Source organism: Schistocerca gregaria, chromosome 6 (genome assembly GCF_023897955.1).
Source record: "Schistocerca gregaria isolate iqSchGreg1 chromosome 6, iqSchGreg1.2, whole genome shotgun sequence".
In the NCBI taxonomy this organism is placed as follows: domain Eukaryota; kingdom Metazoa; phylum Arthropoda; class Insecta; order Orthoptera; family Acrididae; genus Schistocerca; species Schistocerca gregaria.
The window spans coordinates 245,493,813-245,516,863 of NC_064925.1; the positions used below are offsets into that span (position 1 = coordinate 245,493,813).

A 23,051-nucleotide genomic window follows, 5' to 3' on the forward strand; every position below is an offset into this window, starting at 1 on the left:
AAGGAGAAAATATAAAAATGCAGTAAATGAAGCAGGCAAAAAGGAATACAAACGTCTCAAAAATGAGATCGACAGGAAGTGCAAAATGGCTAAACAGGGATGGCTAGAGGACAAATGTAAGGATGTAGAAGCTTATCTCACTAGGGGTAAGATAGATACTGCCTACAGGAAAATTAAAGAGACCTTTGGAGAGAAGAGAACCACGTGTATGAATATCAAGAGCTCAGATGGCAGCCCAGTTCTAAGCAAAGAAGGGAAGGCAGAAAGGTGGAAGGAGTATATAGAAGGTTTATACAAGGGCGATGTACTTGAGGACAATATTATGGAAATAGAAGAGGATGTAGATGAAGACGAAATGGGAGATACGATACTGCGTGAAGAGTTTGACAGAGCACTGAAAGACCTGAGTCGAAACAAGGCCCCCGGAGTAGACAACATTCCGTTAGAACTACTGACGGCCTTGGGAGAGCCAGTCATGACAAAACTCTACCAGCTGGTGAACAAGATGTATGAGACAGGCGAAATACCCTCAGACTTCAAGAAGAATATAATAATTCCAATCCCAAAGAAAGCAGGTGCTGACAGATGTGAAAATTACCGAACTATCAGTTTAATAAGCCACGGCTGCAAAATACTAACGCGAATTCTTTACAGACGAATGGAAAAACTGGTAGATGCAGACCTCGGGGAGGATCAGTTTGGATTCCGTCGAAATGTTGGAACACGTGAGGCAATACTGACCTTACGACTTATCTTAGAAGAAAGATTAAGAAAAGGCAAACCTACGTTTCTAGCATTTGTAGACTTAGAGAAAGCTTTTGACAATGTTGACTGGAATACTCTTTTTCAAATTCTAAAGGTGGCAGGGGTAAAATACAGGGAGCGAAAGGCTATTTATAATTTGTACAGAAACCAGATGGCAGTAATAAGAGTCGAGGGGCATGAAAGGGAAGCAGTGGTTGGGAAAGGAGTGAGACAGGGTTGTAGCCTCTCCCCGATGTTATTCAATCTGTATATTGAGCAAGCAGTAAAGGAAATAAAAGAAAAATTTGGAGTAGGTATTAAAATTCAAGGAGACGAAGTAAAAACTTTGAGGTTCGCCGATGACATTGTAATTCTGTCAGAGACGGCAAAGGACTTGGAAGAGCAGTTGAACGGAATGGACAGTGTCTTGAAAGGAGGATATAAGATGAACATTAACAAAAGCAAAACGAGGATAATGGAATGTAGTCAAATTAAATCGGGTGATGCTGAGGGAATTAGATTAGGAAATGAGACACTTAAAGTAGTAAAGGAGTTTTGCTATTTAGGAAGTAAAATAACTGATGATGGTCGAAGTAGAGAGGATATAAAATGTAGACTGGCAATGGCAAGGAAAGCGTTTCTGAAGAAGAGAAATTTGTTAACATCGAATATAGATTTATGTATCAGGAAGTCGTTTCTGAAAGTATTTGTTTGGAGTGTAGCCATGTATGGAAGTGAAACATGGACGATAACTAGTCTGGACAAGAAGAGAATAGAAGCTTTCGAAATGTGGTGCTACAGAAGAATACTGAAGATAAGGTGGATAGATCACGTAACTAATGAGGAGGTATTGAATAGGATTGGGGAGAAGAGAAGTTTGTGGCACAACTTGACTAGAAGAAGGGATCGGTTGGTAGGACATGTTTTGAGGCATCAAGGGATCACAAATTTAGCATTGGAGGGCAGCGTGGAGGGTAAAAATCGTAGAGGGAGACCGAGAGATGAGTACACTAAGCAGATTCAGAAGGATGTAGGTTGCAGTAGGTACTGGGAGATGAAGCAGCTTGCACAGGATAGAGTAGCATGGAGAGCTGCATCAAACCAGTCTCAGGACTGAAGACAACAACAACAACATTTTTTATTCATTTATTTATTTTTTATTTTTTTGATATTATGATTAGACATTGTTATGCTCTTCACTGAGAAGCCCGGTTTGATGCTATGCTCCCTGCTAGTTTATTATGTGCAAGTCTCTTTGTATCTTTGTGATGATTGCAACCTATAAACTGCATATACTGTTTACATTATCCAAGCATCTCACTTTCAGTTTTTCCACCCATACTTAGCTCCATTACCAAATTCACTATTCCTTAATTGTTCAGACAAGTCCTGTTGATTAATCCCTTCTTTTAGCCACATTGTGCCATAAATTTCTCTTCTTGCCAATTTATTTCAGTACCTCGTCATCAGTTATTTAATCTATGCATCTAATCTTCAGCTATACAACTGTAGCCCAAATGTCATAAGCATCTGTTCTCTTCTTGTCTGTACCCTGTGTCACCCATAGTATAAATCTACTTCTTAACACTTAAATTTACATTAGATATAAAAATAATTATCTTTTACGGAAACACTTTTGTTATTATAGTCAGTCTTCATTTTATATGCCCTCTGCTTAGGTCCATGTCTATTAAACTGTCCAGTCACATTAATGTGACCACCTATCAAAATCCTGAATAACAACCTTTTGCAGTGTGGACAACTGCAAAACTTGCAGGAAGAGTCAAGGAGGTTCTGGAAGGTACCAACAGGGATTTTGAGCCATGCTGATTTCAGTTGAGGCCAGATGTGTTAGGTTTCTTGGTTGAAAACCTGTGGCATGAACAGCCCAATCAAAGTGGTCCCCCAGATTCTTGATTAGGTTTAAATCTTTTGTTTTGACGTCTTCCTTTAATCTGACCTGGTGCTCAAGCAGTGCTCAAGAACAGGTCACAGTAGCCCCCTGTATGTGGTCCTTTACGGGTGAACCACACTTACCTAAAATTCTCTCAATAAACTGAAGTCGACCATGCACCTTCCCTATAAAACACACTACCCATAAACACACCACCAGAGAGAACCACCGACCGCAACAGTATGCCACCTATAAACACACCACACACGCAAACTAAACCAAAAACATCACCTAACACACCACCGATCACATCAAAACGACGCCTACAAACACGCCACTCTCACAAACTAAATTCCGCGCCGTCATGGCGTCACACACCACAACAGCATTATGTCACGGGTCAAAGCCGATGGTGGGATCGGACACTTCGGTTGACATGTCCGTTCTTTGCCCTTCCTATATACAGGAGTCACCTGTGCTTTTTTCCAGTGGCTTGGGACTTGGGGCCAGACGAGATCCACAATAAGTGCAAGAGGCCAACATAGGTGTAGACACAGAAGGATAGATGCATGCTTGTGTTCATCTATTGTGACATACAGAATGACGAGATCGCCCAGGGAACGCCACAAAAAACATTCCATAATGTCCCTGCTCTAGTCTGGACCCTTCAGATGATTGTTCCATGGTGTTCGCATTCGGACTTTTCATGCTGTATAGGCCAACATCCTGATGAAGGCATAAAAAGTGATTAATCTGAAAAGGTTAGTTTGCGGTATTGACTCACAAATTCCAGTCTTGTGTGTTAATGCAATCTGGTAAGTGTCCCAGGCTGCTGAGCAATACTCGAGAATCAGCTGAACGTGTGTTTTGTAAGCCACTTCTTTCGTTGATAAATTACATTTCTTTAAGATTTTTCCTGTGGATGATTACAGCTAGGTACTTTATGGTAATTTCCAGCAGTCTGTCACCAGTAGTGTATCTGTGCAGTAGTGAATTTCTTCTTCTCTGTATGTGCAACATGTTATGTTTATTTATGTTCAGGGGTCAACTGCCACTTACTGCTCCATTGGTCAGTTCTTAGCAGTCCACTAGTCTTCTGGCGTTCCTACCATTTAATAGACAATAGCATCACCTGCGAATGTCCAGGGGGGGCAGTCCTGAAATTACCTTTACATCTTTCAGTTTTATTCCATTGTTGGCCAGCATCAACCGGCTTCCTGAAGTCAAGGATCAAGAAACACGGCATCAACTCCCCAGGGGGCTTGCGCTTCTTTCGTGAGTTCACGCATGGCACACATGGGACCTCGAGCTATTGCAGTCCATTCTTCCGACCCGGGCTGCGTTTCCTTCACCGTCCCCCTCCCTCACCATCTGCAGGAACAAATCTGACAGCCCGCCTCTGAATTGCTTCTATGTCCTCCCTCAATCCGACCTGATAGAGATCCCAAACGCTCGAGCAGTACTCAAGAAAAGGTCGTATTAGGGTTTTATAAGTGTTCTCCTTTACAGATGAACCACATCTTCCCAAAATTCTACCAATGAACCGAAGATGACTATCCGCCTTCCCCACAACTGCCATTACATGCTTGTCCCACTTCATATCGCTCTGCAGTGTTATGCCCAAATATTTAATCGACATGTCTGTGTCAAGCGCAACACTAGTAATGGAGTATTCAAACATTACAGGATTCTTTTTCCTATTCATCTGCATTAATTTACATTTATCTATATTTAGAGTTAGCTGCCATTCTTTACACCAATCACAAATCCTGTCCAAGTCATCTTGTATCCTCCTACAGTCACTCGATGATGACACCTTCCAGTACACCACAGCATCGTCAGCAAACAACTGCACTTTGTTATCCACCCTATCCAAAAGATCATTTATGTAGGTAGAAAACAAAGTGGACGTACCATGCTTCCCTGGGGCACTCCAGATGATACACTCACCTCCAATGAGCACTCACCATCGAGGACAGCATACTGGGCTCTATTACTTAAGAAGTCTTGGAACCACTCACATATTTGGGAACCAATCCCATATGCTCGTACCTTAGTTAGGAGTCTGCAGTGGGGCACCGAGTCAAACGCTTTCCGGAAGTCAAGGAGTATGGCATCCATCTGATACCCTTCATCCATGGTTCGCAAGATATCATGTGAAAAAAGGGCGAGGTGTGTTTCGCAGGAGCAATGCTTTCTAAAGCCATGCTGATGCATGGGCAGCAACTTCTCTGTCTCAAGGAAATTCATTATATTCAAACTGAGAATATGTTCGAGAATCGTGCAACAAACCAGTGTTAAGGATATTAGTCTGTAATTTTGAGGATCCGTCCTTCTACCCTTCTTACATACAGGCGTCACCTGCACTTTTTCCAAGTCGCTCGGGACTTTGCGCTGGACAAGAGATTTGCGATAAATGCAAGCAGTAGTGTACTCTCTGTAAAACTAAATTGGAATCCCATCAGGACCTGGCGATTTATTTATTTTCAACCCATCCAGCTGCTTCACAACCCCAGGGACGTCTATCACTATGTCCTTCATACGGGAATCTGTACAAGACTCAAACGGCGGTATGTTTGTACGATCCTCCTGCATGAAAAAATGCTAAATTTAAAATTTCAGCTTTCGTTTTGCTGTCTTCCGTTGCCAGGCCAGACTGATCAGTGAGTGACTGGATGGAAGCCATCGACCCGCTTACCAATTTTACGTAAGACCAGAATTTTCTTGGGTTTTCAGCAAGACCTTTTGCTAAGGTTTGACTGTGGTAATGGTTGTATGCTTCATGCATCGCTCTTTTCACAGCAGCACGAATATCTACTAACTTTTGCCTGTCCTCATTCTCCTGATCTTTCTTGTACCATGAGTGCAACTGTCTTTGATTCCTGAGCAACTAGGTTATCCACTTTGTTCCCTGTATTCCTTGCGATTTTGCTCCTCTTGCCTGTTAATTGATCCTTTTTGCCATTTTTGATTCACCCTTGAGGTTTGACCTCTACTTATAAATTTTTGTCTTTTGTGTGAGCCATTTGGAGAACAACTCCCTCCCTAGCATTTATGGTGTGGATTCCTCTCCCTCATTCCTTCTCCTTGTCCATCCCTGCTAGGTCACCAGCAAGTGTAGCCAGTCTGTGTGGTGGGGCTGTTATGTACCCATCTGGCTGAGGCCTTAAACACTTTCCCTGCTACCTGCTCTTACTAGGATGGATGGGGACACACTCACTGCCTCAAAGCCATTGTTTTCTATGGAGAATATTGAGAACATGTTTGACGAAGTGGAACCCCTCAGTAAGATGTGGTTGGGTTTCTTGTTGATCAAAGCTGCTTCTTCTGCCCAATCTGCAGCCCTCCATGCTTTTAATCGCCTTGGCGACATCCTAATATCAATTACCCCTTACTAGTTTCTGAATAAGGTCCAGGGAGTGATTTTTCACAGGGACCTGATTCTGCAAATTGATGAGGAACTCTGTGCTAATCTGGAGCGATGTAGCCACTTACTCCATGAGGGAAGCCCCTGTTGTCGTTCCCCCCCCCCCCCCCCCTCCCCCCATGCGGGTCCCAGAACCTTTATTTGATGGTCCCCTGTAGGGTTTGACATCCATTTTTCAAAATTTTCCCAAAGAGCGAGCCAATTGGGGAAGGGTGTCTTACATGGTGCATCGTGTCCATTGTACTTTGAGATCTTTAGCCCACTTTCTCTTCGTCGCACTGCGGTCCAGCCCATTCTCCATCTCTTGGGCGAGGACGCCTTTCTGTATGCATTTTCCACCATGCACTATGCAGTGTCACTTTTTGCACTGACAATGACCATGGGCTTCTTAGCACTGTAGCCAGTCCATTGTGGTCTGACCACCATGTACCCTGTTGGTTGTAGCCCCCTGACAACACAGGGATCGCTCTGCTGATGCCTGCACTGTTAACGCCCCATGTATGCCAAGGAGTAGATGCCCGTCATCCTGGGGCATCGGGACTCCCAGCAATGGCCATCCTGCCAGGTGGCGTTTGCTGTGGCTGGGTAGCACCCGTGGGGAGGGCCCCTGGTCGGAGTGGGTGGCATCATGGCAATGAACCAAGGAAGAGAGAACGAAACTAGATATGTGAGTCAATATAAGGGGGAGCAGAGAGTCCAAACACTGCTTAAGGATGAGCACGGAGCAATCACAATATGACCAGTGTGAGGGACAACATAGACTAAACATGTGGAAAACAGAGCACAGTGTGAGGTGGAGGCAAAGTCCGAGGTAATTCATGTCTATGTAAAACTTCCAGGCCAGGCATATTGCCACTGGGTCAGTGGCTCCGTCCATACCAGGCTTTGTCCTTGCCCCCAAAGTCAGTGTTCTGCACTATCCCATTGCAGTACCCATACCAGCTCATCTGAGGCCACATAGGACCAAAAATCGACAGGTGTGTACTGCGACATCTGCCACATAACCAGAGAGGCTGTGAGATTTCCTAGCAGTGGGTCTACCATCAAAGCAGACAACAGAGATGCAGCAGGCTCTGCTAGAGGGTAAACAAATGTGGAGCTTGGGGTAAAGTTTGGTCTTCCAGCATCAGCGGAAGCGAGGCCTCATCCACTGACGAGTTGGGGAGGAGGGCACCAGTTCAAATTCTGTGGTCACCATATCAATAGTTGCTAGCATGTTCCACAGTTGAAGGTAGGATTGCAGAGGGCTTGCTGCCACAGATGGGAGTTTCCCACCAGAACAACGCTGCAACCGAGTCTGTCCTCCAGCTTTCTTGGAGACGACAGTGACAAGGATCCAAAATGTTACAGGTACAACTGATTGGAATGATGGGTCAGTTGCCCCCAGCCGAGATCCTCCATAAACAAATGTCAATGTTTGTGGCCTGCCACAACACCCAGTAGCCACCCATGCTGCCGGAATAAAGACAGACCGAAATGGCAGCCCTGCAAGAGAAACTCATCAGGCTGCAGGAGTCTGGGGCATCAAACTCACGATGTGAACAGATTCAAAAGATCCCCACAGTTTGCACCCGTACAAATTTTCTCCTAGACTGCACCTGTTGCAGCGCAAGAAAACTAGACAGATTATCATCACAGCGTGAAGCAACACAGACTTCTTCTTTTGGGCTTTGAATGTTCACACAAATAGCTCCAACTCCAAGTTAGAAGCCAATCAAGAGGATGGCAGCTGTGCACGGGCTAGAGAATGAACTTGGCATAACAACAAAACATGCTCAAAAAGGACTGGAGCTCCTTCAAGTTCTTGGTCACCAACAGATTGACTGTGACTTTGACATGCTCATCCATAGGAACAAGGCATCTCTGCTAAGCACCTCAGTTTTCCAATTTTGTAACTGTGGTCAAACATCTGCAGATTTCTTAAATCCTCCTCTTGGGTGGAGCCTATGACTCAGATGTCATGGAGGCAGTTTATGCAACATGGAGAATCCTGATTAAACTGCTCCCATATGCTGATAAATTCTTGGTGCAGAAAAAATTCCAGAGAGCAAGTGATAAACTGGTAGAGGCCTTACAGAGCACTGAGCACTAAAAAAGCTCCTAGAAATTGCATTCAACAGCAACTGCAAGCATCCATGCCACAAGTCAACACCTGAAAAATATTGGCCTGCTGACAACTTTGCCAACTCATCCGGCCATGGAATCAGGTATGAGGCACATTGCGCATGACTATCTTTTTAAAATCACAAAGCTTCATGGTGCTGTCTGGCTTCTGAATCACTGGCCCATTGGCTTGACGAAATTGGAGAAAGGATGCCAAGGTCCTTCCAACACTACGTCTTGGCTTTGACCTTGTCATCTATGGTAGTGGGAGTAGGGTGAGTGTGGGAAAATATAAGTATTGCTGATGGCTTAAGGGAGATGTGGGCCTTGAAATCTTCTGCCCGACGCCCAGGTTATTATTAGATAGTGGGTCATATAACTAGTAAAAATTCAAGGTCTTAAAAGGGGACTTGAGCCACTAAATGTATTTTATCAACTATCTGGAAACCAAAAACAGAGAAGCTGTTTAACCGAAAAATATTGTGCACCAACGGTGAATTAACCACTAACAATGTAAGTTGATATTCCTCATTCTTATAACTTCCAGAGACAGAGAATTGCCCCCTGAAAGGAATAAACTGCATACTATATTACACAACTTGACACAGTGGCCATTGCAACACAGGGCAGCCCAAGAGTCTGTACATATTTAAGTTAATTAGCTGTCACTTGTGTGTCTGCATGAAACTTGGTCAGCTGCCCATCCACTACGAACGATGCAGAATATGCTTGCGGGGCATTGGAGATAGTCTCATCTCTGAGTCGAGGGAAAGCACTGGAGACTCTGACAAACAGCCTGTGGCTGTCACAAACTTATGCCAAATGACCTACCTTGCAACATAATCCACGCCACATGTAAGCACAGACAATCCTGTCAAATATGTACCAAATGATAACCGGGTCAAAACTGCTGACTTCCCTATTGAGTGGAAACAAGTGTGGAAGGAGAGTGATGCTGAAGATTCAAAAAATGCTGTGAATGAAGATTATGATGCTGTGACCGACTCAAAACCACCAAGCCCAACGCGTGCGAAGACGGGCAGCACAGTGATGAACTGCGCTCAAATCATCAATGGTGCAATGATGTCAACACACAACAGCTCAGTGGATGGCAAGACTGCCTGGCTCACTCCCTAGGGCACCAAGTGCTGTTTACGACCCACATTTAACTTTTCCACATGCCAATTGTCTGACAGTGTGTCCTTTGCCACTGCTTTAAGCTCTTGTGATTATACAGTCTTAGCTATTTCTGCTAAAGAAGTGTTGGACAGTGTCAAGTCCTTAGTTTGCCCCTGGGTACTGAGACTGCATAAAAGTAGTACATTGGGGACACTCAGACTTGTGTGAACACTCTTGTAGGTCAGTGATCCACACTGCATATGACTGCCAGGGGTGCTTGTGGTGCTGGTAAAAGTGTAACCGTGCTGTCATCATGTGGGTTTGATGACCAAATACTGCACGAGCACGTGACATAGATTCTCAAAGTGAAATTTCTCAGGCTTGGTAAAGGCTGCACCTTTTATTGCTGCTCCTGGAGGTATGTGTTTTTGCCAGTATTGCAGAGATGCTGGGCCTAAGCTGGCATAAAATTAACATGATGGAAAAGAAAAGCATCACATGCATTAGAATGTCCTACATTGCCACTTTTGTTTCTGTACAGTCACTGCAACACTGTGAACGATCAGTCTGCACAAAATATTACTATACTAGCCGACAGTGGTTTGACTAAAAGCCTGGGGGGCCAAATCAGTATAAAGAGGAAATAAAACTCAACTTGAATCCATCTACAGGAGAGCATAATGTTCAAACCCAGCATAGAGATGAGGATGCAGCAGACACAATGTGATCAGCATGAGCAACAAAGTAGCTTAAACACATAGGAAATGGGGCACAGAGTTAGATGAAGGCCAGGCCTGAGATGGTTTGTGTCCACCTAAGAACTGCCGGGCTCAGCCGGGCCTATTGCTGCCAGCAGCAAAACACCTGGATCAGTGGCTCGGCCCATGTAATGTTTTGCACACACCTCCTCGTCTGTAACTGCGTTCTGCACTGTTCTGCTGTGATACCCATGCCAGCTTGGCTGCATCCATCTTGATATCTACTGGCAGAAATAGTAAAATGCTCAACTCCACCCAGTTTATTTCACATTCAGAATGTGTAATAACCTCACTAGGTATTGCCAAATTCTAAATTCTGTACTGCAAAAAATATGCCACCACTATAGACAGATAGCCTGTCCTTGTGATGTATATCCCAATCTGTGTTAACAATTTTATTGCTGTTCACTTCTGTTTTCAACCAACGTTCTGCACCTAATACTATCTGGGCATTATTAATGTGGCTGATCGATCTTCAGTTTTGGCAGGCAGTGCGTCATTGATCCCCACTGCTGTAGTATCCACTTCCTGCTTGTATTGCATGCCTGACTTATTGAGGAGGTGCCCTACAATTCTCCACCCAATAGCAGATGTCAAGAAATTTCCATCCAAGATTGTCACAGAATCATCTGAACCTCTGGTTTAGACCAGCCACTCTGCTCCAAATCAGAAGACTGCAGACGACTCTGTGTCTGATGCTATGAATAGTGAGTTGCACTTGTGCCCTCTATGCAATGCGATGCCTTCGCCAAATCATCCAGCCAAGGAGGCCTCATAACCCAAGACTTAGGCATCATTCGTGCCAATGTATGCCTGGATTTGCTATGGGTTGCACCCAGTGCATTAAATAGCTGCCTGTAGGCCCCCTCCGCATCTCAAATAAGATTGCCCTCTCTGAATCCTGACAAATATACTGAGTGCACACACATTCTTAACTGACCTGCCTGCTATTTCCCTGAGGAACTCCACTACTCTCTAACATTGGAGCTACCAGTGATTAGCATGCTCAGCCTGTAGACTTGTCTGGACTGGATAGGAAAATTGGGCTCTGGCCCAACAGGAGAGGCATCCTGTGCTGGCTCAGCTATGTTACTAACACTGGATAGCATTACATACCTGTTTCTAAACCATATTGGGGCAGCCTTGTGGCAAGTTTCTCCCCGGGGGGATCTCCACTCTTTGGTGAGTTCCTGTTTGGCTACGATGGGGCCTCAGCCTCTGCAGCACATGTTCCCTTTCTGTGCTGCACGTCTATCCTTCTTCTGTTGTTTTCTACTCCCTTGAGGAATATTTCTAGGATAGTTTCAGGAATTTATTCTGAGTTTCAATAGCTCAGGAACAGTCTGTCTTTGTTTCCATCTCCCCCCTTTCCTCCATTTTGCTGTTTGAGGTTTCTCTTTTGTTTTTTCTTCCTCCCTGTGCACCCTTAAAGGTCAGCCCACACGTTTCACATGTAGCAGGTGACTGGGTAATGCATAATCTCAGTCCCGGGTCGAAAGGTAGGGTTCGCCTGTACCCCCTAGTACACACCAGGCCCAGGGAGGGGTGATTGCCTGAGCTGTTACCTCCCCAATTACCGATTGGTCCCTCTGCCAGGAGTTCAGGAGGTGCAATTTGAGGTGTGAACAATCACCTAAGTTGGGTGAGCCACTCTCTGAGGGAGCCTCGAGTTGGAAGGAGTGGGCCACGGGAGACACTGGCAATCATGGGAAATTTTTTTACAGCGAGCCAATTACCATCTCAGTCTTATATATACAGAATGAGGCTAAATATTCAGAATGTCTCGAAGCTGCGCCTTGGTTCCTCATAGTATCACGTACCAAAAAGATAAGTCCTCTGCTTCAGGTAATCCCTTCATTATTCAGAAAGGTGTTGATGCAATTGCAGGCCCTGTGAAATCATGCTCTTGCTTATGTGATGGGGCTTTGCTTCTGGAGACCAATTGTGATTCTGAAACACAACAACTGCTTACAGCTTCACTCCTCCACAGCTATCCTGTTCATGTCGAGGCCCATCACATGCTGAATTCTTCATGTGGTGTTGTTTACACTTGGCAGCTTGATCATCTGACCGAGGGAGAAATCCAAACTTATCTCTCTGATTAGGGTGCCAGTGCAGTCCATATGGTAATGAAAAAGGCTTATGCCAACTCAGTGCCTACACACACTCATTTTGTCACATTTGGTTCAGTAGTGCTTCTAACGAAGATTAAGATGGTGTAAGAAGTCATCACAGTCCGACCATACAGTCAAAAGCCAATGCATTGCTGCCAGTGTCAGCATTATAACCACACTCACATGTCCTGTTAAAACCTGGCCAAATGTGTTACTTGTGGTTAGAAACGATCATGAGGGCAATTGCCTACCTCCTCCTCGCTTCTGTATTACTTGTATTGGCAACCATTCTACCTCATCTCATGAATGTCTCATTTATCTCGATGACTGGGTCATCCAGGAGATTCAGGTGAAGGAAAAATTACTCTACCCTGTTGCTCTCAAGTTGTTGGCTAGTCGAAAGCCCTGCATTTCATCATCCGGCACTTATAATACTGTTCTTGCTATGCCTCATTCTATGAAGAAATTGGCCTTGCAGACTTACAACTTCCAGTTCAGTACTGCAGTTGTGAAATTGCCCAGCGTTATGGTAGCATTCCCATCTCCGTCACCTGCAGCTGTGTCAGAAGCCATCAAATCTTCAGCCCCAGTGGTAAAATCATCTGCTACATAACCATCAGGCTGGAAGGGACAGAAGGAATACTCCCACAAAAACTTTCTACATCCCTCCAGCCAACAAACATCTGAATCTTCGTCTGCCAACCATAAAGGCTCTAAGAAATCGAACAAAGCAAATGGTCTTCTTCCCCAACTCAGAGATCCTCTTCAGTGTGTCGTCATGTGATACCCTCACCTAGCAGACCTCCATTTCGTTGGTGTGCAACGCTTACCATTTTTGTACACTAGAATCCACAGGCCAACATAGGGAGAATGCTGTAGACGTCACGGAACAGGATTGTCCAGCCGGTGCACCTCATAGCAGTGAGTCTTCAAAGATTGGCACTCAGCGGTTGCCGATGTGACTACCCTTCATTTGTTACCCCCTCCCCATTTCCCGTTACAACTCTTCTCCAAGGGAACTTTTGCAGCATTAGATTTAACAAGGAGGAATTGTGACTGCTCTTTTAATTACAGCATCCACTTGTTTCTGTGTCCAATAACCGAAATTGCATCCTCGCTATCAATTACACCTTCCGCGTTTCCTTTTGGTTCACTTTGACCTTCCCTCTGGGGATGGCATTCCATCTCATGTGGGAGTCATGCTGCTCATCCAGGACAACGTCCATAGCCGAACCATCTCATTGAACACCTGGCTGCAAGCTGTTGCAGTTCGCATTGTCCTTCCACATTTCACCATTTCTCTTTGTAACGACTGCATCCCTCCATCATTCAGCTGCTTCGGGTCTTTAACACTGACCCTCCCCATTGGGGTTCTTTGAGAACCTGTCAGAGAGGTTCCCTTTCTCAATCAGCTCAACCTCATCTGTCTTAATATGGAGCACTCATGTTCCTTTCAGACTCCGTGTGCACCTATTCTCATTTGGACCTTTCAGTCTGCACTGTCCAGCTTGCCTGCCATCTAGAGTGGTTAGTTCTTTCTGACAAATACTTGAGCGACCATTTTCGTTGCGTTGTCTGTTTGCTGACTCCTGCCTCACCTGTGCGTAAACCCAGTTGGCAGGTTTCTAAGGCCGACTGGAGGCTTTACTTCTCCTTGACAACCTTCGATGAACAACATTTCCCCAGTTGTGATGACCAGGTAGAGTATCCCATAAACATTAACCTTAACACTGCAGAATGTTCCATATCTCGCACTTCATCTTTACTGCGCTGTGATCAGGTCCCCTGAAGGACTGATGCATGCCACAACGCAGTTTGTGTGAGGAGACATATAGTATGAGGTTTCAACTGACATTCTACGATGGTGAACTATATTTGTTATAAATAGTTGCATGTACAGTGTCATCACTCTCTTCAGGACAGCAAAAGAGCTAGTGGGATTTCATGTATTAGTTCTTTTAACAGTTTCACACTTTCTTCCATTGTGTGGGGCAACCTGCTTTGGCTCTCTGGGACCAAGGTCCATTCACTGATATGTAGCCTGACCACAGCAGATGATGGCCTTGTGGACCCTATTGCTGTCACCACATCTTGGGCCACTATTTTTTGGAGAGTTCGAGCTCCACCCACTACTGTCCCCCCTACATCCCTCAGAAATGAGTGGAGGAGGCTTGGATGCAATCCTTCTCCTCTCAGAATCATGAATGCTACAATGCCACCTTTACTATGAGGGAGATAGGCCATGCTGTCACTTCATACTGATCTTCTGCCCCAGGGCTGGACAATGTCCACATTCAGATGTTGCAGCACTTTTCTGTTGCGTGCAATCACTTTCTCCTTCATACATACAATTACGTTTAGGCAGATGGCACTTCTCCCAGATGCTGGTATGAAACCACTGTCATACCCACACCTAAGCCTGGTAAGTACAGACACCTTCCTTCTAGCTACCACCACATTTCTTACACAAGCTTTGTTTGCAGGGTGATGAAATATGTGATTCATGGTTGGTTGATATGGTGGCTCGAACCTTCCGACCTACTAACCACTGCGCAATGTAGATTTCAAGTGTGCCGTTCTGCATTTGACCATCTCTTCACTTCATCAACCCATGTCGTGAATGGTTTTCTGTGAAATACCAGGCTGTGGACATATTTTTTGATTTGGAGAAACCCTGTGACACCTGCTGGAGGACTTTTGTCCTCCACTCTCTCTACAGGTGGTGCTTGCTTCCAAGGCTACCTGTCCCATTTCCTTCATGAATTTTTAAAAGACAGTTTTCAAGGTAAGTGTGGGTTCAGTCTTATCGGACACCATTATCTAGGAGAACGAGGTGCCTCAAGGCATCCAGAACACTGCTCGATTTTTACAGCAGAGCTCTTTGCCCTCTATCAGGTGACCTAATACATTCAGCGACACATGCTTTTTAATTGTGTCATATGCTCTGATTCTTTTAGTGCCCTTCAGAGCCTGTGTGTGTTGTACATAGTCAATCCCTTATGCAACAAGTCCAAGAAAGCTTCCACTTGCTCACTGTTGAGGGAGCAACTGTGACGTTCCAGTGGGTTCCTGGTCACGTTGGTCTGATGGGTTAATGATGCTGCTGCCAAGGCTGCAGTCCTCCTACCTCAGTCTGCTAGCTCTTCCATTCTTTTAAATGAGCTCTGTGTTGCTGTCTGTCACAGATGGTGTCATTTTCGCATCACCTCTGGTCTTCTCTTCATGGGAACAAGCTCCAGGGAATTAAACCTCTCGCAGCAGCTTGACCAACATCTTCTTGGCCCACTTGTCATGAAGAGATCATTTCAGATAGGGTGCATAGTTATCTTTGAACAATCACCATTTGAAACTTCCTAGCAGATTAAAACTGTGTGCCGGACCGAGACTCGAACTCGGGACTTTTGCCTTTCGCGGGCAAGTGCTCTACCAACTGAGCTACCCAAGCACGACTCACGCCCCGTCCTCACAGCTTTACTTCTGCCAGTACCTCGTCTCCTACCTTCCAAACTTTACAGAAGCTCTCCTCTACCAGGAAGTTTCATATCAGCGCACACTCCGCTGCAGAGTGAAAATCTCATTCTTGAAACATCCTCCAGGCTGTGGCTAAGCCATGTCTCCGCAATATCCTTTCTTTCATAAGTGCTAGTTTTGCAAGGTTCGCAGGAGAGCTTCTGTAAAGTTTTGGGGATAGGAGATGAGGTACTGGCAGAAGTAAAGCTGTGAGGATGGGGCCTTACTCGTGCTTGGGTAGTTCAGTTGGTAGAGCACTTACCCACAAAGGCAGAGGTCCCGAGTTGGAGTCTCAGTCCGGCACACAGTTTAATCTGCCAGGAAGTTTCATATCAACACACACTCTGCTGCAGAGTGAAAATCTTATTCCTGATCCCCATTTGTTAAGCGGTGATCCCCCACCACTTTGTGCTCGTTGTTGACAATTTGCGATTTCCTGACCGAATGCCCTTTTTTTAAGCGCATGTTTTCCAGTGTATGTTTGTCGGCTGAGTTGTCGACCATTTAAGTAAATGATGCACAGGCTACCAACTGCGTTTTACTTTTTATCCATCATACCAATTTGGCAAAGAACATTTGATCTTTGGTTCATGACCTCCACTCTCCTTGTGGCGTATTTTGTGGACCTTTCTCCAAGGGCAAGCCCTTGTTTTCAGCTCTCTTTCCTTCCATCAGTTGGGCTTAACATGTATTCACTTTTATCTTCTTTTACTTATTCATTTTCTAAGGTTTTGACATGAGCACTTATGGCCTCAGTTGCTTCTGCATCCTAAAAAAATTGGGGTAGGTTTCCACTTTTGCCCTCTACCGAGAGTCATGCAAATCTATCACTGTCTGGCATTTGCTCTCAAGTGAAGACAAACCCATCAGATGTTGTGTATTGGAAGAGGAAGTGACAGCAGGGTTCTCAGGGGGTTCCAGTTGCACCAAAGGTGTCCCTGTTTTCACAATGTGCGCTTCAATGTCATTGCAGCTTTGATCAGGAGCCTGACGCCTGTCGACTGTGTCAATGCACCTCCAGCTGTTTACACCTGGCAGCAATTTCTCCTTGTGTATGCACACCACAAGCACAGTCCCTATCTAGTTCATACGGTGTAAGAAAGTGCCTGAAACTCAACAAAATACAGACAAAGCAATCAACTAATTGAGAAATACATGACTTCAGCAAGATAAGAAATTACCTGACTGGAGAGCTACTGAAGTTGTGATGTGCACAAAATGTAAAAATTTAAAGAATGAAATAAAATTCTTAGGTAAATTCTCTCTGCATCACATGATTTGGTCCCCCTCTGGGTCCGGGGGTTAGATTAGGCCCGAGGTATTCCTGCCAGTCATAAGAGCCAACTAAAAGGAGTCTCACAAGTTTCGGCCTTTATGTGATGCTCCCCCATCGGATTGGACCTCCCTCTTTCTAATTTTCCTGAAGGGCGAGCCAATTGGTGAAAGGTGTCTTACATGGTGCATCGTGTCCATTGTGCATTGAGATCTTTAGCCCACTTTCTCATCGTCACATTGCAGTCCCGCTCATTCTCCATCTCTTGGATAAGGACACCTTCCTGGGTGCGTTTTCCACCATGAACTATACAGTGTCACTTTCTGTGCTGACGATGACCATGGACCTCATATCCAGTACGGCAGCCAGTTTGTTGTGGTGGGGCCGCCATGTACACGGTGGGTTGTAGCCTCCCAGACAAACAGGGATCGCACTGCTGATGCCTGTGTTGTTAACTCGCCATGTATGCCATGGAGTAGATGTCCATCTCCCTGGAGCATTGGGACTCCTGGAAATAGCCATCCTGCCAGGTGGCCATTGCTGAGGTGGGGTGGTGCCTGTGGGGAGGGCCCCTGGTCATATTGGGTGGTAATCAGGCTGGATGACATGCGATGAAGTGTAGTATGTCATCTCTTGCTGGTGGTCCGCCGCCAGCAGTCTCTAAGTGGGCCAAGTCTAACCTCAGTGCTAAGATAAACGATCCCAAATCATCCCATGGAGTGGCCACGGTGGGGAATGAACACCAGACTAATGATGACAGTGAAGCTTATTCGCCCAGTACCTCGTATGTACGAGAGTTAATCGGGAATCTTGAACGTCCATGAGGCTGCAATTTTTTGCGGAGCATTTGGAGGACAAGTTTAGGGAGATGGAGGTCTTGTTCAAAATGCGCTCTGGGTCAGTCTTGATAAAAACATCTTCTGCCCACTCTTGGGCATTACTCACTTGAGACAAGTTGGGGGATGTTTGTGTTACTATCACACCCCATAAGAGCTTAAATATGGTCCAGGGTATTATATTCCACATAGACCTTCTTTTGCAATCTGAAGACGAGCTGTGTGCCAATTTAGAGAGGCAAGGTGTTCATTTCATCCAGTGCGTCTATTGGAGTCCAAGGGATAATCAGTTTGCCACTGGTGTGTTCATCTTGATCTTTGAGGGTGACACAATATCAGAGAAGGTCAAGTTGATGGTCTACCACTGTGACATTGAGCCATATATCCTTTCACCGATATGGAGCTTTAAGCGCTGGAGGTTCGGCCATATGTTTTCCCATTGTACTTCCATTGCCACATGTCGAGATTGTGGACGTCCATCAATTCCCAATACTCCATGTGCACCGCCTGCCATCTGTGTCAGCTGCAGAGAGCATCATTCATCTTGCTCGCCAGATTGCAGGATTTTACTGAAAGAGAGGAAAGTCATGGATTTAAGATCCTGAACTGACCTGCACTAAGTCTAAGAGGAAATTTGAGCGCCTACATCCTGTGGCCATGACCACCTCTTACACTGCTGCTACGAGAACAATTGTCACCCCATCAGTTCCTTGCATTCCTGTCGCAGTTCAGAACCAGAAGACTGCACCTGTCCCCTTAATGGGGGGGGGGGGGGGGGGGGGCACTTCACTTCTGGTTGCTCCTGTACCACCTATTTCGGGAGCAACCCCCAACCATTGGGGATATTAGTCCCCGCTGCTGAGCCGGAGGAATGTAAGTCTTTTTTGGCTCTTCTCAGTAGGGAGGGGGCCTTTGGTTCACTCCCTTCCCAGGTTTCTGCTAGTCGGAAAGATGACACATGCCAGTGGCTGAAGAGCACAAAAGCAGATGGTCCTAGGGCTTCATACTCATCCTCAGTCTCGGAGATTGAATCAGTGAAGTCCTCCCAGCCAGGGAAACCCAAGGAGCAGTGAGAGAAATCCAAGAAGGTCCCCAAGACCAAGGGAATTGTGGTGGCACCCACACCACTGCTAACTACAAGCTCTGCGTCTGCGGCTGAGGTGGAGATTCTGGCATCTACTGAAGACCTAGATCTCGCTGGACCCTCGGACACAATGGATATAGACTGCTCAGGCAAAAAGTCGGTGGCAGCAGGTGACCCTGAGGTGTAACCTGCCTTATTGAATTTTCCAAGCTTTCCCAGTCTCACAATGACGTCATCCTCCAGTGGAATTACGAGAGTTTATTCCACTGCCTGGTTGAGCAACAGCAACTGTTAAGCTTTACACCTGCTTTTTGCATTGCCGTCCAGGAAACCTGGTTCCCAGCAATGCAAACTCCTGCCCTTCATGTCTATAAGGGATACTATAAGATTTTAACACCCATAACCCCTTATGGTGTGGCATCATGCTTACAGGCTGAGGCAGAGATGTCGAAACTTTACTGTCTCGGTTCGACCTCTGCCTCTTGAATACTGGGGAAAACACATCTCAGTGTGGCTCATGGTAGTTACTCAGCCATTGATTCATCAATTTGCGGCCCAGGACTTCTCCAATCTATCCACTGGAGAGCACATGATGACCTGTGAGGTAGTGACCGCTTCCCCATCTTCCTGTCACTGCCCCGACATCAGGTCCACGGACACCTGCCCAGGTGTGCTAAAACCAAGGCGGACTGGGAAATTTTGACCTCTGCTGTCACCGTTGAATCTCCCCCACAGAAGAACATCGATGTGATGGTTGATCAGGTGACTACAACAATTGTTTCTGTGGGGAAAAAAACACAATCCCTCGCTCTGTAGGGTGCTCCCGGCGAAAGGCAGTCCCTTGGTGGTTGCTGGAAGTTGCTGAAGCAATTAAGGAGCGTCGGCGAGCTCTACAGTGGCATAAGTGGCACCCTTCCCTGGAGCACCTCATAGCCTTTAAGCGGCTCCACACTAGTGTCCACCAACTTATCAAACGACAGAAGCAGGAGTGTTGGGAGAGAGATGTCTTGACCATTGGGTGCCATACATCACCTTCCCAAGTCTGGGCGAAGATGAAACGTGTTTTCGGGTACCAAACCCAAAAAGGTGTTCCCAGTGTTAACATAAATGGCATGTTATTTATTGATGCAAATGCAATAGCTGAGCACTTTGCTCGAACCTCGGCATTGAGAATTACCTCCCAGCCTTTTGCACTCTCAAACAGCGGCTAGAAGGGAAAGTCCTCTCATTCACTGCATGCCACACTGAATCATATAACGCCCCATTTACAGAGTGGGAGCTCCTTAGTGCGTGTGCACATTGCCCCGACACTGCTCTTGGGGCATATAGGATCCACAGTCAGATGATTAAACACCTCTCATCTGACTACAAGCGACATCTCCTTTACCAGATCTGGTGCAGTGGCGGAAGAGCACCACCATTCTGGTGCTCGAACCCAGTAAAAACCTGCTTGATGTGGATAGCTAACAGCCCATCAGCCTCACCAACATTCTTTGTAAGGAATGTATGGTGTGTCAGCGGTTAGGTTGGGTTGTGGAGTGGAGTGGCCTACTGGATCCATGTCAGGGCAGCTTCCGCTAGGGTCGCTCTACCACTGATAGTCTTATGTCCCTACAGTCTGCCATCTGAACAGCCTTTCCCCGACGTCAACACCTGGTTGCCATCTTTTTTTATTTACGTAAAGTGTATAACACCACCTGGCAGCATTATATGAGTGGGGTCACCGAGGCCCACTCCTGATTTTAATCATTCATCATTTCATCATTCAGCAAGAGACCATCCCAGTGTGGTTGTAGTATCTGGTTATGATGGCTTATATGTTTGTTGAATATAGTGCTGTAAATGAATTGAGATGAAAATTTAAGTTAAGTGACTGACTAACTTCTGTACTCTCAGATGTCGCAGGAGCACATTACACATTACAATCATTCTTAGGAGAGAGTAATTTTTATAATAAAATTTAATAGCTTCAATGGTTATGTTGACTAAGGGATGAGCATGTGAGAAAAGGCTGTCAGTGTGCAATTGGCTGCCAGGGGGCTTCACTGCACTCATCCCTCATACTTAACCTACATAATAAAAGGTACATCTATCATCAACCTGAAGGTTTGAACACTACAGTGCTTTACTAGGTGTGGTCTTATTGGAGGTGGTACACTGTTGCCATCCTCTGCCTTTTGAAATGACTTGGTGTATTTCACACTATCAAACATTAACAGATTTGAAAGAAAGAAATGATGAGTGATTGATAAAAATCCTTGGACTTACCAGAGATCCATAATCTGGCACTTTACCCCTGAGCCACCAAGATGCACCACTCCTACTTAATCACCACAAATTGTTTTAGATCCTTTTAAGCATTTTTCTCACACATATATCTTATCAGCCTCATGTCTTAGACTTCTTAATTGTAATAAAGGCTGTGTGTGTGTGTGTGTGTGTGTGTGTGTGTGTGTGTGTGTGTGTGTGTGTGTGTGTGTGTGTGTGTGTGTGTGTAGTTTTTATAATACATACACATACATATGTGTGGTGAGGGGGGGGGGGGGGGGGGGGAGCTAGCAAGAGAAAGCGTTTTTTGCTCAGGCATGGGCGACCTATACTGAACCATGGGCCTGATTAACATACTTGATTAAGCTTGCAGGCTGCCTTCTCCCCTGACACGACAGCAGCACTCCTAGGGCATAAAATCAAAACTATAGTATCCATGGCCATAATGTTTGTGGGAAATGTACTGATATGAATAGCACCCTTTCTTCAACACCCCACACCAACAAATTATGCCCCAAAACACATCTTTTGAGAGTGCATTCAATGTTCACTCACTCCATCTTTTCATGTTTACATTTATTTTTTCATTGTAAACATTGTTTCCTTACATACAACTTGTTTTACAATAGCTGTCTTAAAAATTTTTGTTCCAAAATTCTGCAACAACATTAATAAAGAAACAATATTCATGACACGTAAATAAATATAAACATTTGAAGACAGGATATCAGGTATCTAGAAATGTCGTAGAAGAACATATGCTTATAAAAGCAACTGGCCTCAGCTGATTCATTATAAATTGCCCTCAGTTTCAAGAGTTGTAGTGTTCTAATACACCCACAATGGACCAGAATTATTTATTAATGTTCGATTAATGTTCGTACGCGAGTGGATAGAAACACAAAATATGGGAATGAGATATGCAGTTTGAGTCAACCAGCTATTAGAAGTAACTTAACAATTTTTGTCTACAGGCAGCTCATTTGAGTGTTTGAAATTTAGTGTGTTAGTATCCAAAAATCATCATTAGCAAAATTAGCAATTTTTAAAATATTTCTCCAAAAAAGCTTATTATGACTGATGGGATGGGCATGCATTATTTTTTTTAATACTAAATAAGTTAAATGGGAGCACCTCACTCTTTCCTCCTTGAATTTATTGTGCAGGCCATATTGAAACCAATCACAGGCCAGTTGCCTACCCATAGTTTAGCCCCTTAATTTGATACTCCATTCCTTTGTTTAGCTTAATAGCATGTGCCAACTTGTTTTACAGTTTTACAGTATATTGTGCGTATAATACATTAAACATTATGTACTCTGCAGAAACATTAAATTGTTGTACATTGCATGCATTTATTTTATTTTATCAACAAAAAATCTCATTACAGTGGGTATCCATACGAAATTATAGTTATTGATGATGGAAGTCCAGATGGAACTTTAGATGTTGCCAAAAAGCTTCAGGAGATTTATGGCAGTGAGAAAGTGGTGTTGAGACCACGGGAGAAGAAACTTGGTCTGGGAACAGCATACATACATGGAATTAAGCATGCAACTGGAAGCTTCATAGTGATAATGGATGCAGACCTTTCGCACCATGTGAGTGGCAAAGTTATTCATTACATTTATAAGAATTTATGTTAAATATTAATCTTGTTATTTATAATATATTATTGTTGGTTGCAGCCCAAATTTATACCCCAGTTCATAGAAAAACAAAAATTAGGGAATTATGATCTCGTATCAGGAACTCGTTATGCTGGATCCGGAGGAGTCTATGGATGGGACTTTAAACGGAAGCTTGTGAGCCGTACAGCTAATTTTCTGACACAGCTACTGTTAAGACCAGGAGCATCTGATCTTACAGGAAGTTTCAGGTACATGCAGTGATTGTCCTGTCATTGTATAAAGTATGTTCT

General features: G+C 44.8%; 1 protein-coding gene across 1 annotated transcript in view; it reads left to right on the forward strand.

The window, feature by feature from the left end:
- Window positions 1-23,051, forward strand: part of LOC126277883 (dolichol-phosphate mannosyltransferase subunit 1) — a 30,642-nt gene that overhangs the window by 2,061 nt on the left and 5,530 nt on the right. Inside the window, exons 2-3 of the mRNA XM_049977415.1 lie at window positions 22,521-22,731; window positions 22,819-23,009. Of these exons, the coding sequence (XP_049833372.1) occupies window positions 22,521-22,731; window positions 22,819-23,009 (402 nt within the window). The remainder of the gene's footprint in view (window positions 1-22,520; window positions 22,732-22,818; window positions 23,010-23,051) is intronic.